Source organism: Crocuta crocuta, unplaced genomic scaffold (assembly GCF_008692635.1).
Source record: "Crocuta crocuta isolate KB4526 unplaced genomic scaffold, BGI_CrCroc_1.0 scaffold463, whole genome shotgun sequence".
In the NCBI taxonomy this organism is placed as follows: Eukaryota; Metazoa; Chordata; class Mammalia; order Carnivora; family Hyaenidae; genus Crocuta; species Crocuta crocuta.
In genome coordinates, this window is record NW_027527929.1 from 307,516 (window position 1) to 333,626 (window position 26,111).

The following is a 26,111-nucleotide window of genomic DNA, read 5'->3' on the forward strand; positions in this document are numbered from 1 at the left end:
TTTGATGTGTCTAGGTGTGCTTCTCCTCGTGTTTCTACTGCCTAGGGTTTATAAAGCATCCTGGCCTTTGAATTTATAGTTTTCAAATAAACTGCAACATTTTGGCCATTATTTCTTTAAAAATTATTTTCTTCTCCAATCTCTCCTCTACTTCTGGGGCTCCAATTCCACATATATCAGATTAGTGTTGTCCTAAGACTTCACTGATCTTTCTTTTCTTCCAATGTTCCATCTGCTGTTTATTCCGGCTATTGTATTGCCTTGATTTCTCTGCTGAGATTTGCCATCTGTTCCTTTAATAGATCCATCCTTTCCCTCAATTCTTTACACAGGTTTATAGTTGCAATTTCCAAGTCTTCGACGTCTAACTGCAGCACTTCTGTCATCTCTCAATTTGTTTCCACTGACTTTCCCTCCCTTGATTATGCAGGTTTTCCTGCATCTTTTCATATCCTGTGATTTTTAGTGATGTGAAGAAACATTTGGGAAAACAGCTGGATTTTGGTGTCTTCCCGTAACGGGTGTTGACTTTTGTTTTGGCAGGTATTTAATTAATTGGCCACTTAACCTGAGCCTTTTGAGGCTTGTTTTTAAGCTCTGTTAAGGCAGGTCTAGAGTAGCTCTCACTATAGTGCTACAGTAGCCCCCCTCTCAAGGCCAAGCTTATCTGAAGTCTCAGTTGAATGTCCAATGTATTCATCAAGGTCAGTCTAGGCCAGCTGATCTGAACCCCTCTGTTTCCCAGCATTGTGAGGTCTCCAGCAGCCCACAGCTTTCTAAACAGCTGTTCTCCACCATGCCTCAATAGTCTCACCTGGCACACAGCAGCTTAGTTTATAATCAAGGATTTAAGAGAATCCCTAGTTAGATTTCCAGAGCCCCTTCTCTGCACACCTCTCCGGTACTCTGCCCTGAAAACTCCAGCTGTCTCGACAGCCTATGCTCTGCTCTTTGCCTCCTTGCAAATAGACTGCTGTTCTCTCCTGGGCTCTGCTTCCTGTGCCACAATTCTGAAAGTGTCTCCAGGTAGAAGGCCAGGACAGTTGTGGGGCTTTACTTGATGTATTTCCCTTCTCTTAGGGATCCTAATCCTGTGCTGCCTATTTCTATTGTTGGGTGGGGGGGGGACTGCTTCATAAATTTTGGCCAGTTTTATAGCTGTTTATGGTAAAAGGTCCACCCTGGAACTGTTACTCTGTTGTGGCTGGAAGTGGATTATAACAGTCTTAAATTGGTCTCCTCATATCCATTCATACTGTGGCAGCCAGAGTGATTTCTTTATGCAAATGTTTCCACTTTGTTACGATAATTTTCAAACTTTCATAGAAGTAGAAAGAATTATGCAGGAACATCCATATGCCTACCACCTAAATTTCACAATTAACATTTCCTACATTCTCCTTATCACCTATCTATCCATCCTTCTTCCCATTCACTAAGTCATCTTAGTTTTTTGGCACATATGAAGGTAAGCTGAAGACATTATAACACAGAATAGTTTCTATAAAATCCATATAATCACATACATCCTGCTTAAAATTCATCAGTGGTTCCTTTATCCTTCAGCTAATGACCAAAATCTGTGACATGACCTAGAACAACATTTATTGATCTGGGTTTTGCTGATCAGTGTCTTTTCTCCACCCACCTCACCCTGTTGCCTGGGTGCCTGCCACCCTGGTTTGCTCAGTTACTCCAACATCCTCTGCTCCTTTCTACCGCAGGGCCTTTGCATAACCTTTCCTTTGACTGGAATACCCTCCCCCAGCCTCCTTCTCCATCTTGCCTGGATATGATGGCGACCCATTCATTCTTCTCTTCCTCAGCCCCTCGGTGTCAGCTATACCTTTTCAATACTCTCACAGCACTACATACCTTTCTTTCAAAGAATTTACAGAAGTTTATAACTATAATCTTTGTCTCCCCCAGTAGATAAAAGCTTCATAAAGACAAGAACTCTGCTCTGTCTCATTGTTAGAAACCCAGCGCCTAGTAGATACTTGGCAAATACATCTCCTATTGGAGATATTTGGTAAATGAGCAAGTCATTTTTTCTTAACAAATCTAAGAAAGAGGAAAAAAAAATATCTAGCAAGATTTTCTGCTCCTTATTAGTCTGTTATGTTGAACCCAACCAAGCAGTATAGGGTCAGCCCTCAATACTGCCTCCAGGCATACTTTCCTAGTCCAGACTGGTGAGGAACACAGTCATTCAGAAAGCCCTCCAGAGACAGGAAACCCACAATTCTTCTGTGCTCTTCTAGACAGCCAGTCTAAATTCTCATAACACTGTGGATCCATATCTTCATTTGATTCTCAGAGATACAGCTCTGGCTGAATATCAGAGCCTTGTTTTGTTTCAGAAGGAAAATTTTTTAATGATACCTTTAAGGATTTAAACCCAGACGCGGCTACACAACTCGCTCCATGCTATCCATGTGCTCTCAAGCCTCCATGCCAAGGCAATATTCACTGCCTCCTTCTACCTTGTGGGACCTGGGAAAGCAGTCTTGTGAGGGAGGATACATCTGCTGAGATATTAAAATGAAACTCCAAGAAAGGAACATGGCTGAACTTTAATAAAGAAGAGCTCCCTGTACTATGAAAATACTGGTCGTTGCATGCTCAGCTGCCCAGCTCTACCAACATTTGATCTCTGTAAGCAATTTTACCAGCCTATCAAAGAATATCACACAGAAGCGGGGGGGCGGGGGGTGAGGAGGAGAGACTGACATAAGGTTGACAGTTGCATCTTAGGAGCAATCATCAATATGTTTCTCCCAAGAAGTCAAATGATTAAACTCACAAACACTCCTCTCATTGTAAAAGTGATAGCAATTGTTAATGCCACCAATCGAACAGGAAACACAAGAAAATTATGGCTTTAATTTTGATCATTAAGTTACCAGCAAGTTTATGAAGAGCTGGGTCTGTGCACGAAAGTACTATAATGAATTCTCTTCCTCCAAGACTTGGGATCAACAGACTAAACAGACTTGCCCTGCAACGCTGATGCCTGCAACTAAGTCTCCCCTTCTCCTGGGCAGCACATCAACCAACCAGAACATGGTGGAGGGAAGACTGCGGCTAGAGCACCTGCTGCTTCATACAGAGCTCTCCATCGGCAAAATGGGTGCCCAGGAGGGCACACGTGGCCAGAAGTGCCCCCTGGTCATCAAAGGGCATAGCACCCCTGCTATGCCTTATAAAAAAGGAACTCAGTCAGAAACAGATGATAGCCACAGTTGACAAGTGACAGCGCTCTACTGAATCTGTTCCTAGTGCTTGGCTGCTGTCCACCGCTGTTGCCAGGGAAACAGACGTCAGCTTGATGGAAACAAGGATCAGCAAAAACTTTCACTTACCTCGTTTCCACCGATCCCGACAGCCATTTCTATGGTAACAGTAGCTGCGAGCCAGCGGCAGAGAGGTTACCACTCACTTGTTAATGTCAGGTGTGGCTACCAGCCTGTGCACTTCAGGTACCATGATACCAACAGCACCAGGATGCTGCTGCCAGCTACCCCCGACAGCCTTTTAACTCTGCAACAAGAAAGTTCAGTGTTTGAAAGTATATATAAATGCTGAGCTTGGATCTTCATCAGAAAAAGGAAATTTACCATTCTTCCATTCAAAGCCAAAGCGGGCTTAATTTCTTGTCCTACCAAAGCCAAACCAGGTGAAGTTACTAAAGAGCCATGGATTTTCCCCTCAGCCTTTGATCTCACCCACATGGCTTCCATGTTCAAGAAAGGAAACATCCAACTCTGTGGACAAATCTTTCACATATTAGCCTACTCAAACCAAAGACAAGCCCAGCTAAATTATGTGAGCATTATTTTCCTACAAGTGGTCATTAAAGATGCCTCTGTCTGGAGTTCTGGCAGCATGATCATCATCATCACTAATTACACAAAGAAAAATGTATTTTTTTAATTGTATGATCTTCCGAGAACCCTATACCCTCTTTTTCATTTCTACACTGGACTTCTATGTGCCTTCTCAGTCTGCTGGTCAAGATACAGAATTAAGTCATGAACTCAGTACAGTTTGGTTCTGTGACATAGTGGCACCCAGTCATATTGGCAGCCCGGTTATCCTTTTACCTAACAACACCTCTTTCAAGGCTGTAAGCAACCCAACTACTCTTCTAAGATGCAGATGTGCCAGAGGAGTATGTATAGGAAGAAATTCTAGTGTTCATTTTCAATCACTAGACGCTGGTAAAGTGTTGAATGAGAGCAAAATCTAATCCCAGTCATGAATAATTTATAAGGATGCCTATTCCCAGAGGTTATGTCTCCATTTAGAAAATATTCACAAGTAACTCCCCTATGACCCAGCAATAGCACTGCTGGAAATTTACCCAAGGGATACAGAAATGCTGATGCATAGGAGCACATGTACCCCAATGTTCATAGCAGCACTCTCCACAATAGCTAAAACATGGAAAGAGCCTAAGTGTCCATCAACAGATGAATGGATCAAGAAGATGTGGTTTATCTATACCATGGAATACTACATGGCAATGAGAAACAATGAAATCTGGCCATGTGTAGCAACATGGATGGACCTTGAGGGTGTTATGCTGAGTGAAATAAGTCAGGCAGAGAAGGACAAATATCATATGTTTGCACGTATAGGAGGATTAGGAGGAACTTGACGGAGGAACAAGGGGGAGAAGAAGGGCAGAAATGGTGGGGGAAAGGGAGAGAAGCAAACCATGAGAGACTCTTGAATGCTGACAAAAACTGAGGACTGATGGATGTGGGGGGAGGGGGGGATGGGCATGGAGGAGGACACTTGTGGGGATGAGCACTGAGTGTTATGTGGAAACTAATTTGACAATAAACTATTAAAAATAAAATAAAATAAAATTCACTCAATTAAAAAAAAAATTCTCAATAAAGCACTAGGACTGAATTCACAGCATAGTAAAAGGATCACATATCATAACCAAGGGAGATTTTTCCCTGTGATGCAAGTATAGTTCAACATACACAAATAAATATATATAAAAAAAAAAAAAGAAAATATTCACAAGTGATACACCTACCATCTACATGCTATGTTTTCTCTTCTGAGCCAACATTCAAGGGGAGGAAATCAGAGGCAATCTCTGACCTACCATGGCTCATGATGGTGTGAATTCAAATGAACTAGGGTGCAAACAATGATGCCCCAAACCTGATCCTATTCCACAAAATCTTGATATAACACAGTCCACACTCCACCACTACCACTACCTTTTCCTCCCCATTCGCTCTATACCTGCAATTACTTAGTAAAGTAGCCATGCCTGAGTCTTTGTGTAGACCCTGCGATTTGATGTAACTACAATGGTGAATGGAAAGATCCCAATGGTAAAACTCAGAATGACCCACTCATTTGAAAATGGCTCTTGCTTTTCTATAATGCTTCGCCTCATCCGTGCTCCCTCAAAACTTCTGAAGTTAAGATAAACAGGCCTCTAGTAATATAAAATTGGATTAGTGATTTAAAAAGATACCTGTGATCTGGTAAATTGAAACTTACTGGGACACAAAGAACACAGATTAATTTAGAGATAAAGGACTTTGAATGTAGAGATGTGGGCTGGGTTTTCATTTAATCTTAGATCATAAAACCTAATTTACTTACAAAGAACATTCTAACAGACAAAGCTTGTTTAAGAAAGTGTTTCAAATATTTTCCCTAAGACGTTGACAAAACCAAAGCTTTGAATTCACAGATGAGTTATAAATGATTTTAATATGTTCTTTAAAGCAGACCCAGGAGGTGGTTTATGTAATAATATCCTTCAGTAATCATTGGCTTATGTCATTATATATACATGTGTGTATGCAATAGAACACTTGAAAATATTATAGGACTTTGACTTTCCACTAGAGCAGGCTGATCTTGGCCAATTATTATTAGTTTAAAAGGGCTGAGCTGATTAGATTTTTCTTGCATCAAACCACATTTTCTATACTCTCAATCAAGCCACCACAGTAACAAAGAGTGAGCATGCTATGGTCTAGCTCATTGAATCCTCATGTAACAAAATGTGCTTGGTATTATTAGCTCCACTGCACAGACCAGGAAAGTAAGGCTTAAATATGTAAGTAATTTGCCCCAAATCTCACAGAAAGGTAGAGCAAAGAATCAAGTCTTGGCTATCCAACTCTAAATCCAGTATCATTAACCACAATGCTACAGAAATGCCATGCCCCCAAATTTGTGCAAAAAAAAAATCACCGTCAGAGAGAACTTCAGTCACAACCATTTGGAGTTGCAGAAGACTCTGTAGTTGACAAAGAGCCTGAAAGGCTTCCTCTTGAGGGGACACAGAATACAGTATTCATGCGTATACAAAGCTCAGTTCTCTTGGTCATGTTCTGGGAAACCCAGAAAACGGTACACTTTAATTTCCGAAGGGCCCCTGTATCTATTCCTATTTCACCCAGAGAGGGAACTGGGAGGAGGCCCATGGATTTAGGATGACGACACATTCAATGGGTAAGATCCTTAACTTCCACATTCATTACTAGCTATAAAGCCAGCCACCCTATGGAGAAAGCTGCAGGATGGGACCACCTGTATTTGAGGGACAAGGAGACCAAAGCTCAGGGCTACACACTGAAGTCCCAGAGTCGGTGTGTGACAACGGCAGGACCAGAACCCAGGTCTTCTCATCTACCAACCTCTTCTTGGGGACCCGAACCACACCTTGTGGGCCTTACCTTGGGTATGCCTGGCATCAGGTGGGTCCTGCAGGTGAGGAAGTGAGCCTACTGCCCAAGACCACTATTTTCCCCCCTGAGAATCTGGCAGGGATTCTAAAGAAGCAACGCACCCAAACACCAACAGTCCTCTTATTTTGCCTATTTACTGAAAAAAATTTCCAAAGGGACAAGCAGTTAAACAATTTTAAAGAGACATAATCTTCCTGGCTTATAGCCTTAAATGAGACATTCTTTCCAATCCCTGGTCATAACAGGGCCATCTCCTCAATGACAACTTAATGTAAAACTGCAACATAAGCTAAAGACATTCCTGGCTCCCCCCACCGCCCCACCCCAGAGCTCCCATTGAACACTATCACTAGAGAGAACAGTCTTCACCTGTGTTCATGCTTGGTTACACAGGGTGTGCAGATCATAAACTTCATACTCACCTTGAGAAAAGGATCTGTTGTAAAACCAAAGATTTTTCCAAAGCATCAGTCTTAGAATGCTTTACAAATGTACCAAATCAAGTGTGCAGATTAAAATCAGTTCACAAATACCATAGGATGGCATGGCCACATGAAAAAAAGAAAAAGCCAAGGAGCAGAAACACGTATTTCCAAGTGGTTAACAGACTTAAAGACACACAAGCATTATTTAACAATCCTTCACCAGAAGGCAATAGCACAGTCTTAAATTTCTAAAACGGGAGGCTTTTAATTCAGTGCTTTAGGGATTACATGTGTGCTGGTCTGGTGATCCCTAAGGGGCTATGCAATGGAAGTCATCTTGCTTTTAGTATTTACATTCCTCTGGTTTTGTGATCCCATTAGCGTTCCCTAAAAAAAAAAAATTGTGAGGAACTCTAAGACTGAAGCAAATTTTTAAAAATTTCACAAGAAAATGCATATGAATGACTTCTTTTCATAGTTCATTGCTTTGGGGACCAGTCTAGGGGGAGTCGCTGCGCAGAGGAGTGGGGAATTGTTGGGGAGGTGGGAGCATGCACACTCCTCATCGGTCTTCCCCGTGCAGATGCCTTATTGCCTTTCAAGATCCAGCTCACAGACACGCAGCCTTCCTAGCTCCTCAGGCTACACCCCTGCTCCAGCTCTGCCATCCTGCACTGCTCGACCACAGTCTGCCCACCAGACAATGAAAGCCTGAGCCCAGAGCCTCTGTCTGTGTCTCAGCCATCCTAGCACCCCTGGCCTCTGGCTCCACAGGAGAGGCTAGCCTAACCGGCGAGCACGGCTGAAAGGCTGTGCTTTGCAGCCGTGGTTCTTTCTTTATACCAAGTACCTCTCTACACTGGCTCCCAGAGTGGCCTCATGCTGGAGCACCATCAGCTGCAGCCCTTAGGAGCTGGGGCACAGCAAGAATGGACTGTGGAAATCACTGGGAAGACTTGGAGTTTAAAAATTCACATGCCTTTGCATTCTCCTTCAGAAGGGATCGAGTTTTGCTTTGATACAATAATGTTTTAAAATTACTATTTTCCCTGGGGCACCTGGGTGGCTCAGTTGGTTAAACATCCAACTTCAGCTCAGGTCATGATCTCACAGTTCGTGGGTTCGTGGGTTCGAGCCCCACGTCAGCTGACAGCTCAGGGCCTGGAGCCTGTTTCCGATTCTTTGTCTCCCTCTCTGACCCTCCCCTGCTCTCTCTCTCTCTCAGAAATAAATAAAACATTAAAAAAATTACTATTTTCCCTAAAATATATCGCAGTAACCTGGTTGTTGCATGAGTGTATCACTGTGTTCATCCTCTGTGGGGTCAACATCTAATACCCGCCATTATAATAAGGAGCCCCTCCTCCCAGCTTTTCCTTTTGCCCTGTTTTGAGCTGCTTCATCATGCCTGGGCAACGGCCCCTGCTCCGGGAAGCTCAGAGATAAGGCATGTCATTGGCACTGTTAAAATTAGTCGTTTCCATGGCCTCAGTCAGTTTGGTTGAACTTAGGAGACGTGGGACGCAGCGGCCAAGGACTGCAGCACAGAGTTGCTGTTAACCCTGTGCAGGCCGTTCCTGACGCAAAACCAGGGCTGTGCTGTTNAGGGACGCAGCGGCCAAGGACTGCAGCGGCCAAGGACTGCAGCACAGAGTTGCTGTTAACCCTGTGCAGGCCGTTCCTGACGCAAAACCAGGGCTGTGCTGTTTCTCCAGGGATAAATTCCACCCGTTCAATCTCAATGTTCACCTAAGGCCCCAGAGATTCATCAGGATGAGAGCACTTTTAAAGTGCTCAAACTTTAAATCCAAAACTTTAAATCCAGGGCTGCAGGGCTATTCATGGGTAGATGAAAGGAAGCTTTGCTGGGAATGGACGATGCTGTCACACCCTCAACCCGACCCAGCCCCACTCCGGTCACTGGGGGCACGAGCTCCTGGGCCATCTCTAGAGGGGGGTTTCCCACCACAGCGTGCGTCCATGGTGTAAAACGGACACCGCAGACATCATCCCCTGCAAACAGGCAGGGCACTTTAGAGGGTGGGTGAGGAGAGAAAGCAGAGGTGAAGGATGAGCTGTGTGCCCTCCTCTGGAAAAGTCAGTGCTCAGAAAGATGTGACCCAGGGCTCCTCACTGACAGCATTCCACACAGGCATTGTCCCCCGCCCCACCCCCACCCTTTCCCTGGCCAGAGACTCAAGCTTGGGAAGAAGAAGCTAAAGCAGGTGAGGATAAACTCAAGCTAAAGCAGGTGGGATCAAGTGGACCACCTCCACTACTTCCTGAGGATGTGTGAGCACAGTGGGTACAAAGGCTCTTTTGAGGGGAGACAGGTACCCCTGGCCCCCAGCAGCAGTTATGTTCTGAAGCAGCTCTGGGAGAGCCCAGACAGCCCCTTCTCCCTTCTAGGGGTGCTCCCCTTTCTGGGTGTCTGCGGGTGGGGAGGATACAGAGCCACCGGAGGCGCTTGGGACGGCATCTCAAAGTACAGGCAGGGCAGAACCCAGAAACACCAGGACCCCCTTCCTGAGCCAGCCTCCACTCTCTACAGAGACTCCTCTCCGTGGAAGGTCATCCAGCAAGCGGAGGCAGCAAACTGAAATTACAAAAATGGTGACCAAGTGGTGGGGATTATAAGGCTCTAAGAAGTGTATGTGTAAAAGGTGGTCATTCCTCTGCATTAAAGATTCGACAGGTTAAGACTAATCATGAATTACAGGGACAGTTCTCACAGTGACAGTAGCAGACAGCCAAGCAAAGAAATGACTTGAAACATGTAAGATTTTTGAAATTGTTCTGTATTTATGTGCAAATCTAGGTTTATTCTTCCTACTCAATAAAATCTGAAACATCCTGGAAATATTCACGATACACTGTGGGTAACTCAAAAAGGCCAGGTTAGGTACTAAATGGGAATAAAGCCATGAAAGACACAGGCCCTTTCCTGGGGGAGACCAAGGCTGGGACTCCTGTTATTCCTGTTATTCACAATCCACATCTGCAAGTGGACGCATTAACGCACCTGCCTTCGGGGAACCGTTTTCATTAAATTAACAATATTTGGCAAGCATCAGAAACACAGAATCTCACAGACAAGATACAGGCAGAGAAAATCACAGTTCAATCCAAAAGCAACACACGGAAGGGATGTCAGAGTCCACACGCATGCAAAGAAGCCGCAGGGAGCAGCTGGGGGACACGCAGAGCCACCCCGCACGTGGCATCAGCAGAGTGTGCAACATGGATCTGACTGCTTACCCACTAAGGACACCAAGAACCAGGTTAAGGACGAAAAATGAGCCAAGGATGATCAGACTAACAAAATACACCCATGGCCATTCCCATCCTATCGCATCATTTACCTGTAAAATGTAAGGAGATCAGTTATCAGTTATCCATTTACTAAAGAGCGGAGCCCCAGGAGCAGCTGCCAGACCAGACCACTCAGGGCTTTGAGTGAAGACTTGTGCTCTCAGGACAGGGGCCCTGCCTGGCACCTTCTATCTTGTGTTCTCAGATAAGGACAAGTTATGCTGCTGAAATCTACAAACGCGGCCCACCAAAAGTAAGCCAGGACCAGCTCATTTAGCTACTGTTTTGTACCAATTAATCTGCATATTTGGATCCAGACCAATAAAGCAATTATAAGTGTATCTCATTTTAGGACAGACCAAAAGGCAGGCAACGGAATCTTTTTAAATCCCAAGCAACAACGCTGATTAATTTCTGGTCAATAACCATTCCATAGCTTTCTTTCATAAAGCCCAGTGAGGTTCCAGGAAGCATCTTGATTTGGGAAGGCTCAGCAGAAGAGAAAGTGTCTCAGAGGACACAGTACGTGTTTGGCACCCACCCGGCCGCCCCCATCTAGCAAAACCTGTGTGGTCTTGGCAACTGTCCTTAGGGCTCTGCTTTCAAGATGAAAGAGGTGTAGCTTACCCGCTCAATACACCAAGTACAAGATTTAGTACGAAAAATGACCCAAAGATGACGAGACTGACAAAATACACCCAGGGCAATTCAAATCCCATAGCATCATTCATCTGCAAGAAATAAGATAGTCTCATAGGAGCAGGTTAATAAGAGGTTCTAATAAAGAGAGAGGGCCACATTAGAGACAGCATTCTATACATTGAATTAAACATTTACTAAGATTTAAATCAGAGACAACAGTAGCCAAGGCACATTCACTATATATTACTTACACACACACACACACACACACACACGCACGTATACACGCACGCACACAGAGTCATCAAAGCTTTGGGGGCAAATAATAGCAGACTTTGACACAGGCAGGGGAATCAGCTGGAATCTGGCTCTTTCTCAGTGGAATCAATCTTGATCATGGACTTTCAGAACAGATCTTGGTAGAGGACAAAGCTCGTGCTTAGTTGGAAAATATTTTCTACTCTACCCAAGTTGTTAGAACTTCTTGCTTTTAAGATGTGTCATGGTGGAAAAGTCTTATAGAGACAAACTTACAACATTTAACTCTATACATTCTTTTTTAAAAATTCCTAAAATAATAAATTTCCATTGGGAGCTAACCTATCTAAAGAAATCAAACTAATCTGAAATCTAGATTATCTGCCATCCGTGAGTACAGGCAGGGCTAAATTAATGCAAAGAAAAAGTGCTCAGAAGCTGACACACATTCAAGAGTGCTTTGGGGAATGGGAGGTTTCCCAACTGCACCCAAAGAAGGACCTGGGAGAGAAAAGAAGTCCTTATCTCCCACACCCAGCTTTGACCTAGATGCGCCACCTGGGGGAGCTGGTTCCAGGTGTGAGCCGACTGAGACTAGGTGAGAGAAGGCTGGTCCAAATGAACCCTGTGCTGCTACTTCTGGAACAAGATCAAGCAGCACAGTCAGTCTTGGCCTCAGGGGCAAACCTTCGCAGGGGAGGTATGGTCACCAGCAGCTTACATGCTGGAGCAAAAAGGTGCTTCAAGGTCCACGGCTAGACGGAACTTGCCAGCAGCACAGGTCAGTGTTAAATTAGGCAAACATTTCTCCCAGGAAGGAGGTGTTAAGGACCGGTCCAAGGACAGAATGAATGATCTCCCACCTGACTTTGCTGGAACACCCAGCATCTTCAGCCAGGAGAACTATATGTAGTCTGGGCAGGTGACTGTTCTTGCCTCACAGGTGAAAGCCCCTTAGGCCTTTAAGCACGCGACTGCTTCCACATTATCTGGCTCCAGATTTTAACTTTACAGAAGGAGGTGCATTCACTGTTTGCCTCACGCAGAAGCCAAACAGGAAAAGAGAACAACAACAACCAAAAAAAAAAAAAAAAAGACCTAACATCTGTTGCCAAAGTCCAGGGAGAGGACATTAAATCCCTTATGAAACACCTGTTTGGCCACATGAAAACTGATGTGCTTAATAGAACTCATATCACTCTGTACATCTTACACTGGCAATTAGAGTAATGAATGAACCAGGGCTGTGGCTGCAATTGTTGATCTAATTAAGCTGGATAAACTAATTTCAGCAGGAAGGTACAGGGTAATTCTTCCAAAGCAACAACACCACTAAACTTGTTTAAATACTCGTGTGTGGCAGAGAAGAACCAGGCTGTCCAGTGTAGTGGCCAGAGCCCGGCCTGGAGTCAGGGACTTCCATGGAGACCTCTCTGGGCCTGTTTCCTCTCTGCAAGAGCAGCCCAGGTCATAGGGGAGAGAGCATGCTCATGGGGTGAGGAAAAGACGTGCAAAGTCCAGGACTCTCACCAGGAGACCTCAGTCCCGCACGGCGCTGGCACAGTCAGCGGCAGCACCAAATGCTCTCCCAGTCCTCATTCAAGCCCCATGTGCTGTCCCAGGGAATGCTAGAACAGCAGGCTGCTCTACTTGGGAGGGCACTTTTTTTTTTAATTAAGGAAGTTTTTAATTTCTTAAGGGTAGGTGTTGGACAGAGTCACATTTGCTTGGATCAGAAATATCAACTGGAGTGACAGCTGTGGGAAGAAGGCCATAGCAAAGGCCACAGAAGACTGTCTAAATCTCCAGAAGGTGGGGAAGAGAAATGAAACTTCATGTCTAAAGGCCAGTCTTTCTCCAAACTAAACCTTCTCAAGCTGTCTCTTTTCAGAGGCTAGTATTCCTCAGACCCTATCATATACCTGGGACAAGTCAGAATTGGCAAGCTATTCTGAAAAATACCCAAATGAAAATAAAGACTCTGCTTGCAATTTTGTCTGTGAGGTCTTTATCAGCAAAGAAAAAAATCAGCATAAGCTGAAGCATTTCAGGTTAGATTCATTTTTGAAAGATTTGTATCAAAGTCATCATGTGGTACCACCTGGTGCCTAGAAAATAATATTCTATTTAGTTTCCATATTCATTTCAAAGGCTGAAATGCACATTCATGTCTCCAATTAAAGACCAACCTAAGGATTTTTTGATTCTTTTTCTGACTGTTGAAAACACTACTGGGAACTTGGCATACTGGTTGGGGCTCCCCTGGGCAGGGAATAAGAGAAAGGCAAACTCTTGGCCAATGAGAGAGGAATTTCCCAGGTGTCTTGAAGGACGTAGACTGGCAGTTTGACCATGTAGACTTCCCATTTGAGTCTGGCAGCCAGAACCTCCAGAGGTGTGTTCACTGAGGATAGAGCCGGGCACGAAGGCAGGAGGCCGTAAATGATTTATATGTGAGTAGCTCTCTCCTGAAGCCAACACTATTTAAATTTCCTACCTTTAAAGACATTTCCCCTGAGTTGGAGAAGAATGAGGTCTAACTGTGCATCTTGCAGACAAGAAAACTAAAGCCCAGAGAGTTCTGGTGGCCTCCCCAAGGTCATACACCCAGCCCCATCCAGCCTTCATGGTCTTCCCATGTCTTACACCCCCCGCTGCCTCCATACACAATAAACACTTGTGGATGAGATGGCAGCTTGATTATGCATACGGAACTCACTTTATAAAAGAGCTCTACAAGAACTTTTTTCCCCACCAGAAATTGATAATCCCACCCCCACACATCCAAATGGTTCTCTAAGCATGTCTTCCTGCATAGTGGACCCACCTGTAACTTTTCTCAAGCCTCTGCCAACACTTTGCCAGAAATTCTTAAGAATTAAGGCATCGATGAGCTTGAGAACACTGACTGAATATAAACTTGACAAGAGGCAAAATAAAGACTGTGCCCACAATATGCAAACACCTGAAGGATTGAGAAATCTGCTTGCGATCAATATTTACAATCTAATCTCCCTAGTTATCTCTCGAGATGTTCCCTTTCTACCCTAATTGTACATACAACCCGGTATTTAAACACAGCCTTTCTACACTGAGGTAATGGGCTTGTACAATGAGAAGTAAGAGGAACTAGTATTTGTTGAGCACCTGCTCTGTGCCAGGCACTGTGCTGGTCAAGGATGTTCTGGGCTGGAACACAGCCGTGTATTTTTCACCTGACCATGGCCCATTCGATATTAAGAAAGTATGGTGCCTTGGCTCTTGCCTAGCTCTCTGATGACTTAATAAATGTCATCAATGAATAATTAAACCTGATGTGTTTCAGAGGATCTTAGTGAACTGTATGGGAGATGACTTAGCTGCCCCCTAGTGTTCTAGAATGGTTCACAAACCTCAGAGTAGGGAATGCCAAGGAAAGAGTGCTGGGTTCCAGGCTAGAGCAGGGTTCACCAAACTATGACGTGTGGGCCAAACCCAGCCCAGCATATGCTTTTGCACAACCCTTGAGCTAAAAATAGCTTTTTCGTTTATAAACAGTTGAAGGGTAAGCATCAAGACTGTCATGACACATGAATGTTATATAAAACTCAAAGTTCAGTATCCACAAATAAAATTTTAATGGAACAGAGCCACACCCATTCGTTTACATGTTATCTACTGAGCTACATGGGCAGAAGGCAGAATTGAGTGGTTGTGACAGGAATATTATAGCCCACAAGGTCAAATATACTTACTATCTGGCCTTTCACAGGTCTACAAACCCCTGGATCAAGAACCACAACCACTTGCTAAAGGACCCTGGGTGCTATGTGTTCAGTGGCCTCTTTGTATATCACTGTTCGGTCTTCAAAATCCCAGACCTTCTAGAAAGGGATACAGACTGGGATAATGTTGGTAAATTACTTGAGGTTCTCCATCAGAATAAAGATGTCCTGTAATTCACAGAGAATATGATTATTATATTGTCAAATTATTAACCCTCTGTCATATTAATGATAGAGATAATAATACAATCCTAGGTGCTCCAAAAGAAATGGATATTTTTGTTTCTGGGTGCATGGAGTTTTCTCCCCTTCAATTACACAATAAAGAGTTTTCACTTGCAAGACAACAGGAAAATTGTCAAAAATCTAAGTACAAAAATGTAAAATAAAGTATAAAATTGTGCATTAGTCAAGGCACATTGGATCAGCAGTGAAATTCACCCTGACAACAGAGAGAACAACAGAGCTGAGAAGAATCACAGATTTTTTTAAAAAATCAAAATGTTGTTTCCTGTACCATTTGCAGGGGTGGGGAGGGTCAGAGTTTGGGCTATTTACATGAAGCATTTTCTATTTACCAGAAACTTCAAGGCAAAACCGGGATTGAGATCTCAACTAATCTAACTAGGATTTGCAACTCTTGAAGATAATGCTGACAATGAACCTTTACCTAATTTGAAGGTCCCCTTGCCCTGGCCATGATCTTGGCTCATCCAATGTAATTTCCCTCCTTCTTCCTCTTCATGAAAGACATTATCTTATGGATATAAAGAACAGACATGCATGCCCACACAGACACACAGAGACATGCGCACACATGCACGCGCACGCGCGCGCACACACACACACACACACACACATTCTCTCTTTCCTAGGACAGTAAGAAAAAGGAAGGGAAAAGAGAAACAAGATATAACATGTTAGTGATACTTCAAACTTTTTACTAAATTAGACTCACACTTTGGGGAAAAAAATAAAAATACACCTTCTTTGCATAACATTGAATATATAGGGATTTCTACAATCCTATAAACATGGTGTTCATTGGTGAAGGGAAGCAAAACCTGTTTATAACCATTGTGTGCCATGTTCTCTGAAGATATAAAGGAATATGAAACCCTACAGAGTATCTAAAATGTAGATACTGCCAGCAGCTACTTCTCAATTTGTAGGCCTTCTAACTCAAGACAGCCCATTCAAGAAGTACTTTATTACTAACTGCCTTTTAACCAATCATTATTGGAATCCTGATTAATCCACTTGAACTTGGGTTTAGGCTCAAAATCTGCATGTCAGCTGTTTTTCCCGGCAATCTGTGCCATGGAAAATAATTTCTAAACTTCTGTGAGCTTTTTTGAATTCTACCAAATAAATAAGCAAACAAACTCAGCTCTGAGAAATAGCATTTAAAATACTATTGCTCTTCATTTATAGCAAAGCTTTCTGGCTCTGTCAGGAACAAGGAGAACCAGACCTTAGCCAGAGAAAAGGCATCGGTCTGTTTTCATGGCAGGTTGGATGGGTCCACCAGCCCTGGAAGTTTGACATGCCTTCCCACCCTCTCTGCCAGAGTTCTGTAGCTCCAAAGAGAAAGGAAGAGAGAGGTAGGGGCTGTGCTGGGCTAATTTATGGTAAGGCTGGAGAGACAAGAGGGAAATAGTATTAAATAAGGGATAATCCATTTTGGCCTTAAGGCTGTGCTAAGTTCATGGAAAGCACAAAAGGGATCCAATATATACTTCCTATCTTTTGTTAGGATCTGGTAGAGCAGCCCACCTTTACGTAAAAAAAGATCAAGCCCACGGAAGCCCAGGAGTCTCTTAACTTGTCCAATAACCCCTGGCTCCTTAAGAGTTTAATTCACAACAGCCCTGACCTTGGGAGTTCCCCCAAAACAAGGACTCGCAGGCATACCAAGCAGCACTGGGGAGTGGGGCAGCCAATATTACACGGCGGCTTTCTGGAATGGAAATGAAGCTCGTGAGGAAGAAAGAGAATGAGTCTCGCTGAGTGAGGAGAGGGTTCTGCTTCCCTTCCCAAAGAACTGATTTCCAGGGTTTCTTTCTCAGCTGACTCTCCAATGGTGCCCGCAAATGAAACACTCTTGTGCAAAGAACAAAACACTCCACACACTATCCTCCTGCTGCTTACCCAGTAGAGCACGTCTGTCCAGCCCTCCATGGTGATGCACTGAAACACGGTGAGCATGGCAAAGGCAAAGTTATCAAAGTTGGTGATGCCCCCATTTGGGCCAACCCAGCCACTCCTACACTCTGTGCCGTTGGCGGCACACTGGCGTCCATTCCCTGAGAACGCACACGGCGCTGGGTCCTCTTCAGCTATGATATCTGCAAACAGAGCGCACAGGCTTCACCACTCAGAACACCAACACCAGGAAGCCCAAAGCCGGTGAAAGCTGAGTGCCCTCCTCAGAGCCTAGAACACCTGTCTCCCACCTGTGCTGTCTCAGACTCCCACTTGACCCTCAAGGTCCACTTCAAAGACCCCCTCCTCTGCGGCATATGACATTTATGTACTCAGGATCCAGTGCTCTCTCCTCTGCCCTGATTCTATAGCACCTTTCTTAAGCCTACAGAGAACAATGCTAGTGATTCCCGTCATGTTCTAGTTTGGGGGGTACCTCATCTGGTTTGCCAGGACACATTACATAAGAAAAGGAGATTAAGTCCTCATTTATTCTGATCACAATTCACACTAAGAACTGGCTCAGTACATTTACTGGTATATTTGGCTTCCCTTCCCTCCCCCCATTTTGTTTTAGATTTTCCCCAAACCACAGAAGTTATTTAGGGGAAAATTAAATTTTTTAAAAGAAGGGTAGCTACCATTTTCATTACTCACCTGAGTCAGCAAAAAAGCATGTTTTGTGCATTTTTCCAATAAAAAGTTCCAATCCTATAATAGCATAGATTATGATTACAAATAATACCAAAAGGGCTATGTGAAGGAGGGGAACCATGGCTTTTATAATGGAGTTCAGGACAACTTGTAAACCTACAAGAGATAGAGAGAAAAAAGTCTGTGAGCCAAAGAGATTCTTTAAGGATGTAAAGATATAGATCAAAGTCCTGATGATGCCTGTTCCATATATGACACACAGTAATAAAACTCAGAGAGATATTTAACACTAAATTAACATTAGGGGTGCCTGGGCATCTTGGTCAGTTAAGTATCCGCCTCTTGATTTTTGCTCAGGTCTTGGCCTCACAGTTCATGAGATTGACCCCTGCATGGGGCTATACGCAGACAGTGTGGACCCTGCCTGGAACGCTCACTTTCCCTCTCTCTCTGCCCCTCCCCTGCTCACACTCTCTTTCAAAATAAATAAATAAACTTAAAAAAAAAGAAAGACATCACTTCTGAGTAGGGATAAGGCAGAGGGCTAGGTGGCAGCCGCCCTCTTGCTAGGGCCTAAAGATGGAAGAGGATGGATTTCCACAGGTGGGCCTGGGTGAGAGGCCACTCCAGAGAGAGGAAGTGCATCAGCAGCACCAAGTGGGCCAGGCAATGTGGGCCAGGCCAGTGAGTGTTGCTTGGGGTTCACACAGTGGAGAGAAGATCGGGAAAGAAAAAGCATATTGCAGCTAGGTAGCTCTGGGTTTTAAACTTGGGTTACAGGGCCAGACTGTACTCCACTGGCAAAAGGCAGCCTCTTTAGAAAGAGAAACAAGGCAGCAGAAGATGAGGCCAGCAGAGAGGTCGTTGGTGAGTGCTGGGCTCTCCAGGCAGGACAGTCTGAGGATTAGGATGAATCTAGCAGCCGAGTTTGAGAGGAGAAGAAGGTGCCCATGGAGGCAGGCTCTTGAGGCAAACCTGTGTGCCTGAACAAAAACAAGAATATCACAAAGGAGGCTCTTCTGGAACGAGGGAAGGAGGAGAGGGGCAAGAGCCACTTTGGACCCAGGAAGTTTGGTGGCGGGCCTAACCTCAAGAGGGAAGTGTCCTGCCGCCGCTACGTGGACCTGTGAGATGACGGTGGGACAGGAACATCCGGAAGCTCTGTGCACAGGCTGAGACAAGTCATGGAAGGAGGGTTGGTGGGGCCGCACTCAGGTCAGGAGTGGGTGGGCAGAAGCAGGGGACTGAGGGTGAGTGGTGAGCAGGACACCAGAACCCACCCTGCAGCCAGGCTTCCTAATTCCCGTGTTTAGCACCTAGGTTCTTCCCCCCNCCCAACCCCTGCCCGGGAGCACAGCTACCAGCACATATTCAAAGAACAAAACAGTGTCAGATGCCAAGACGCTAAAAGTAAATAAGCCAGAAATCAGAACGCACCAAGGAAAGAGAAGAATATTCATTAGCAATAATAACAAAAGTTGACCATGATTGGAAGTCCACGGAAACAGGTGAGAACGAGATGGGGAGGGAAAACTGAGATTTCACTCTATAAGAGCCTTTCTTTCCAAGGCCCGTATTACAACCTATCCTAGGTATTACCTTCAGATAGTTAAGTGTTCAAATGGTTTTAGAAAAAAAAGATTAATACAGTAATTTTTAATGTTTTTGCCTTCTATCAGAAAGAGACAAAAAGAAGTATCTTCTCTAATCCACTTGGACAGGGGTTGGTTTTTTCATCTGGAGGGTTTTTGTTTGTTTGGTTGGTTTTTTTAGACATGGATGGTCCATTCGAAATCATCTAGCAGTTAGCGCCTCTGAATTCTATGGTAGTGAGCCAGATGTTTCATGAACGTGTTTGTTCATTGTAACTACTGTATTTCAGATTCACCAAATTTATGAGATAATGAGGTTTATCTTCATGTGAACACGTAGACTTTCCTGACATCAGGCTCCTTTGTACATTACCAGTGTGTACAGTAGAGCTCATGGACTCTAATGAAGGACAGAGTGGGATGGAATGGAAAGAACACTAAGCCAGGAACAGGGAGAGGGCATGTCTGCTCCCTTTTGGCCACCCACTGGCTATCAGTATCTGCACGAGTTGCTACCTCTCCACAGCCCTTGGCTTCTTCATCTAAAAGATGATGCACACAGATCAGATGATCTGTGGGGCTCTTTCCCATTTGATGGTCCAGGATTCTGATAAATATTACCAGAGCATGGATGGATTAACCAATCATGGTTAAGAACTCCATGAATGCCTGAGGTACTCTTTTGAAATACACATTTACCTCCCAATGAATGAATATATATTCACAAACACACACAAAATCATGTCTTATAGAACAGTCTGAATTCTCTATAGAAGGGACAAGACAATTCCCAGATGAGGGTAAACAGTCACACCTTCCATGGCATTTTTAATAAATTCAGGGTTAAGAAATCACTAGGCCCCAGTTGATAACCAGCATGGGAAACACCAGGACCCAGAGCTCTTGACCCATCTCCCCAAAGCCCAATTGGGGCTGATGAGAGACATGGATGTCCTCCACTAGGGCAGTGAATAAACATGGGCTGAAAAGTCCTCATGCAAGACTTAGGTCCCCATTCCCCCCTGTCCACCTCTGGGAGAGTGTGAGAGAGAACTCCATCACATTACACAGGAGAAAAGGAAGAAATATAGTTTTAAACTGTTCTCAAGAGTATCCGGGAACACAAGTCATTTAGTGAAAACCTCATTAGGCAAGGAAGCCAAAAGCATGATCTAGGAGTTCAGAGAGCTTCACTGGCCAGACTTGCACGCATGAAGCCACAGTACCTGCTCGTCCTTACAACACATACTGCAAGCAGGCTGCCCTGTCATGTGCTCTTTGATAGGAAAAAGGTTTTCGTGGTTACTCTGAGATCAGATTAAGCTCTAACAACTAAATCTGAAAGAACACGTTTGCTCACTGAACTTCTCATTTCATCGTGTTACACATAACAGAACCAGTGATTTCCAAGGTATTTCTATTTTTCTCAATTGCTTCCAGACAGTTCTGTGGTTTTGACTTGTGCTGATCTTTTTCAATGAAAATAAATGAACCATCTGGAAAAACAAGTACACATAAAACACCACTTCCTACATTTTAAAATGTTAAATTTGGAAATACTTTTCTTTTTTTTTTCCAGAGAATTTTTGGTGCGTCCTGAGTGCCAACAGGTTTAATAAAAATTTCATGAAGAACTTCTGGAGAGGCAAAAACATGATCTGTGCTCTTTTGATGGTTCTATGAGTCATGAAAAACAGGCACACCCTGTCTTCCCGGGTCCTTCCTCCAGCCAGAGCAGGCAGCCCCCTCACCACCACAGTCCCTGGAGAGGTGTTAGGACGTCCACCCTCATGTCCCCAGCAGGGGCATCCTCACGGGCAGGGCCCAGCAAAGCAACACGCTCGTGCTCCTTACGGAAGCAGAAGCAGCCTACAGCTCCCAGACAGGGCACAGACCGGGCATCTGTTCCAGCTCAGGTGGCATTCAACCCGGCCTAGACATCCAGAGCAAAGAGCAGACTAGAACTTGGCACGGAGGGGTACGTAGCCTAGTGGAGCAAAGCATCTCTCACCACGGAGGGTCACCTCTACGCTCCAGACCTTGAACTGGGGGCTCTCCTCGTATCGTCCCTGCGGGTCCCCACAACAACCTGAAGCAGGTCCAACTGTACCCCAGGGAGGACCCAGAAGCATCCACTTCTCCCCTCCCAAGAGTCAGACAGGCACAACTCTTAGTAGTGGAGAGCAGAGCAGACTTTTCAGGAGTCCAGCCCCCTGCTGCCGCTCGCTTTGAAGAAAGGCAGTCGGTCATGAACTCTCCATCACCCTCCTCTACACAAGCCACCACTTTCAGAGAGGGAGTGGGAGAGGCCTGGGAGTGGGAGGGGGCTGCGGCAGTGAGGTGTCTGAGGAAGAAAACCAGACCAGAAGCAAGAGGCCTGAACTCAAGGCCCCATGTCACTGCGCACTTGGTGCCTGTGTGAGAGAAGATTCTCCCACAAAATCAGGAAGACAACAGTTCCCGCTGGCCCTCTCTTGGGGCTATCACGGTAGTGCAAACACAAGCAAAAGTGTGTCGTGAACTGTGAAGGCCTCTGTGGTCATCTGCGGACCCCTGGCTGGCACACAGCAACTCACCTCGCAGCACTCAGCTCCAGAATCCTGAGCCCCACCCAGAAGAAAAACAAGTCAAGAAACGCCTGGCTTTAGGAAACAAGACGTGCTTACTGGGTACTCCTGACACTAGTCGAAGTGGTCGTAACACTCGAAAGGCTCGGAGGGCTTTGACATCGAAGCCTCCTGACTTGCCACTGGAGTGGTTACCGCCTTCTGTTTCTTTGGTTAATTGTTCCAGAATTACACTAAACAATCTGAAAAAAGGAAGAAAGGAAGAAATGTTAGAGTCTGTCACCCAGGGAAGCAAAACAGGATGATAATAGTAGTTATTCTGAACAAGGGCTAATTCTGTGCGGCTGCTGCCTAAATAAAGGGGAAGCAGCAAGGCAAAGGCAAGGATCAGGCTGTGAATCCTGAAAGCAACCCCTTTCAGGGGCAACATGACCATGGGCAGGGACTGCACTCATCTGTTTTCCTGCCAAAAGAGCATCCCTGACCAAGTCAGACCCCACAGAAGAGGGAACTCACCATGGATCCAATGATGGCAAGTAGAATTGCCCAAACAGAAGTAACAAGGAAACAAACATGGCGGCTACCATTTATACACATTCACCAGGTGGTAAGCACTTTGCATACATTATCTCAACCCTCACAAAGTGTTATACAGTAGGAATTCATATTATTTCACAAGTAAGAAAACAAACTTGAGAAGAACAAGCAACTTGCCCAAGGTCACACTACTAGGGCAGAACTAATGTATGAATCCAGGTATAGCAGCCCCACTAGGATGCAGGTCCCATGAGGGCCGGGACTTTTAGCCTGTGTAGTTCATTTGCTCATTTAGCCTGTTCAAGCCTAGTGCCTCGAACAGCTCTTAACACAGAAGGCACTCAAAAATTATCTGATGAGTAAATCAATGGGTGAATACTGACTTCAAAGTCCCAAATCTTAATCAATGTGTTATACCATTTCTGGTATAGCCACCCACATGCCCATACCCACCTCCACCCTCCCAGGGATGTTCAAGGAATGATGTAAATCACAGATGCTGAGGACATGTGCAAAGGCCAGGAGCAATAACCCAAGGTAAGGTATTAATATTGTCATCTTCTCTTTTGAAATGTGCATAATATTGTATCTGGCAGCCACAACACATTTTTTCCTACTCTCCAAAGGTTTTTCGGATACAGCTATTTTCAGACAATCTGCTCACTTGACAGTTACTTTTGCTCTTTCAAATAAACATTTATTCTTTGGAATTATTGCTTGTTTTTCAGAATAAATATAAATTTGCCCATTTCAAATAGAATCAACTCTGGCCAATCAGATTGTGGGGATGATTGGCCCAACAACAGAGAAAAGGTTTCTAAAGTTTAATTAGCAGCCAAAGCAGAAACTCTGCCCCCACTGGCATGCCTCTGGATTGAGAAGACACTAAATCCATAAAATACAGGGTGGTCTGATTACAGTCCTGATCAGGCACAGTCATAATCATTCTGGGGCATTTAAAGACCAGCCATTTGTTTTAACAACACTATGGCAATTAGTGGTGAACCCAGGCAGGGGCAGAGGGGGGTTGGCGCTAGTGGGGAATAAATCAAGTCTCTACCTTTTCAAACCTTCAGATGGTGGGCTCTCCCTAGTTACAACTGGGGAAATAGACCAAATTTATAACCGGTTTCTCTCATTAGTATAGGCTTTTTTAATTACTGTAAACCCCTGCAGCAAGGCTAAAGTTAAAAGTCTCCCCTCCAAAACAAGTTCATAGCTTCACAAAAGCAAAGAAAAAGGAAGAAAGAAAACCTCAAACTCTTCTGAAATGTAGCAGCCACAGGAATTTTCATCCCAAAGGGTTAGGAGAGTAATTTATGCAGGTGGTGATTGAAGATCACTTTCAAATATCAGTGTTTTACAGGGCGTACATCATGGTCCTTTTACCCTTTGTTCTTCAGCAATGCCCTTGATAACAGGTGATGAGGTCTCTCTCCCATTACAGAGGAACCTGAGTCAGAGAGGGAAGCTGGCTGCCTTGTCCAAGCGGCCAAGAGTGTAAGGGGTTGGGGCTGGCTTCCATTCTTAAGAGTTAGGAGGCACTAGGAAAGCTCCTCTCCTCCTTTGGGCCTCAGTTTCCCCCTCTGTAAAATGAGAAAACTGGAATTAAATGATCCAGAGCCCTGCCCTTCCCATTCTAATATTTTGTGATTCTATTCCTTTTACCACTCATGCCCTCCACCCCCAACAAAAAAAAAACGTACCACATGCCTGGAGAGTTCAGGACATGAAGACAAAGTGTTTGATCCTCAATTGTTACTAAGTTTATCCCAGCACAGGAGAAAAAGGCAAGGAGCTACCTAAACTGACACAAGTTAGAAGCACCAGAATGAGCCCCGTGTCTTTCTTCAGAAAGATGAGCCTGAATGGTTGAAATATATGTTAACTGAAACTTTGGGTGGGCGGAATAAACTTTTCTACACAGGGAACACTGTCAGCCCCGGTGGACCCAGTGAGTCCTCTTGTGGCCACATCATTATGGTTAACATTTTAGAAGTATCAATTACTTTCTTAATGTCTGTGTTATTGGGAATCTTGACAAAAGCAATAGGTCACAGTTGGCTGGGAATGGAAAATCCACTGGACTGAGATACATCCTGTAGTTGGAAACTTTAGGGAGTAGAAATTTGATGCACATGAAGACATAGTAAGTTTTCTTTTTTTTTTTTTAACCTTTCTTCTGCTCTTTGACTATAATTTAGTGCTTATTTTGGATGAAAAAATAATCTGATGTTCTAAGGTTCTTTGCATTTATTAAGACCAATGAGTCCATTCCTACTTTAGTTCCCTAGATGAGTTTTTACTTTTTAATTTTACTACAGATCAATTCATATATAAAATACACTTATTTAAAGCTCACAAAGAGAGGATTCTTGAGAAACAGAGGTCCAAATACAAACACCATGGTCAAGATACAGAACATTTCCACCATCCCCAACAGTTCTTTAATAATGGCTCCGTGCAGTCACCTCCCTCTCAGCTCAACCTTAGGTATCCAATGACTGGCTGCTTATCACTTTGGGTTGTCTTTTCCCTTTTCTCAAATCTTATACAAATGAAATCATACAGTGTATGCTGTTCTTTTAACATCTTTTGCTCACCATATTTTTTTTTAATAGTTTATTGTCAAATTAGTTTCCACATAACACTCAGTGCTCATCCCCACAAGTGTCCTCCTCCATGCCCATCCCCCCCTCCCCCCACATCCATCAGTCCTCAGTTTTTGTCAGCATTCAAGAGTCTCTCATGGTTTGCTTCTCTCCCTTTCCCCCACCATTTTTTTGAAACTTATTCAAGTTGTTACATTTATCCACAGTTCATTTCCTTTAATTGGTGATATTCCATTGTATAAATGTACCACAATGAATGTATCCATTCACCTGTTAAGAGATATTTGGCTTGTTTCCAGTTTTTGTCCATTATAAATAAAGTCTCTGTGAACATGTGTTTTCATTTATTCGGGTACATACCTAAGAGTAATACTGGTAATATGGTCGTGTAGTTAGTGTATGATTAACATTAGAAGAAACTGGCAAACTTTTGCAAAGTGACTGCACCATTTTCCATTTCTACAGTGTATGAGAGTTCCAGTTGCTCCATATCTTGGCTAACATTTGGTGTTGCCCATCTTTTTACATTTAGTAAAGCTGGTAGGTATGTAGTACATCATTGTGGTTTTAATCTGTACTTCTCTAATTCTAATAATGTTGAATGTTTTTCAGGTGCTTGTTGACCATTTACGTATCTTCTTTTGTGGAGATGCGTTCAAATCTTTTGCCCATTTATATACTGGGATGTCTTCCTACTAATGGGTTATAAGAGATCTTTATATATTCTGAATGTAAGTCCTTTGTCATATATCTGTATTGTGAATATTTTTTCCCAACCTGTGCTGTAATTTTTAATTCTCCTCACA

At 44.0% G+C, this 26,111-nt stretch overlaps 1 protein-coding gene across 3 annotated transcripts in view; it reads right to left on the minus strand.

The window, feature by feature from the left end:
• CACNA1D (calcium voltage-gated channel subunit alpha1 D) overlaps positions 1-26,111 on the minus strand; it is a 311,617-nt gene that overhangs the window by 127,315 nt on the left and 158,191 nt on the right. For 2 of the 3 annotated variants that reach the window (XM_077749470.1, XM_077749467.1), the window contains exons 5-8: positions 22,256-22,398; positions 18,001-18,153; positions 17,290-17,486; positions 11,102-11,205 (exon numbers count right to left, since the gene is read on the minus strand). In XM_077749470.1, coding sequence (XP_077605596.1) covers positions 11,102-11,205; positions 17,290-17,486; positions 18,001-18,153; positions 22,256-22,398 — 597 coding nt within the window. Of the gene's footprint in view, positions 1-10,420; positions 10,525-11,101; positions 11,206-17,289; positions 17,487-18,000; positions 18,154-22,255; positions 22,399-26,111 lie in introns of all 3 variants that reach the window. The other variant, XM_077749464.1, reaches the window with a different exon arrangement.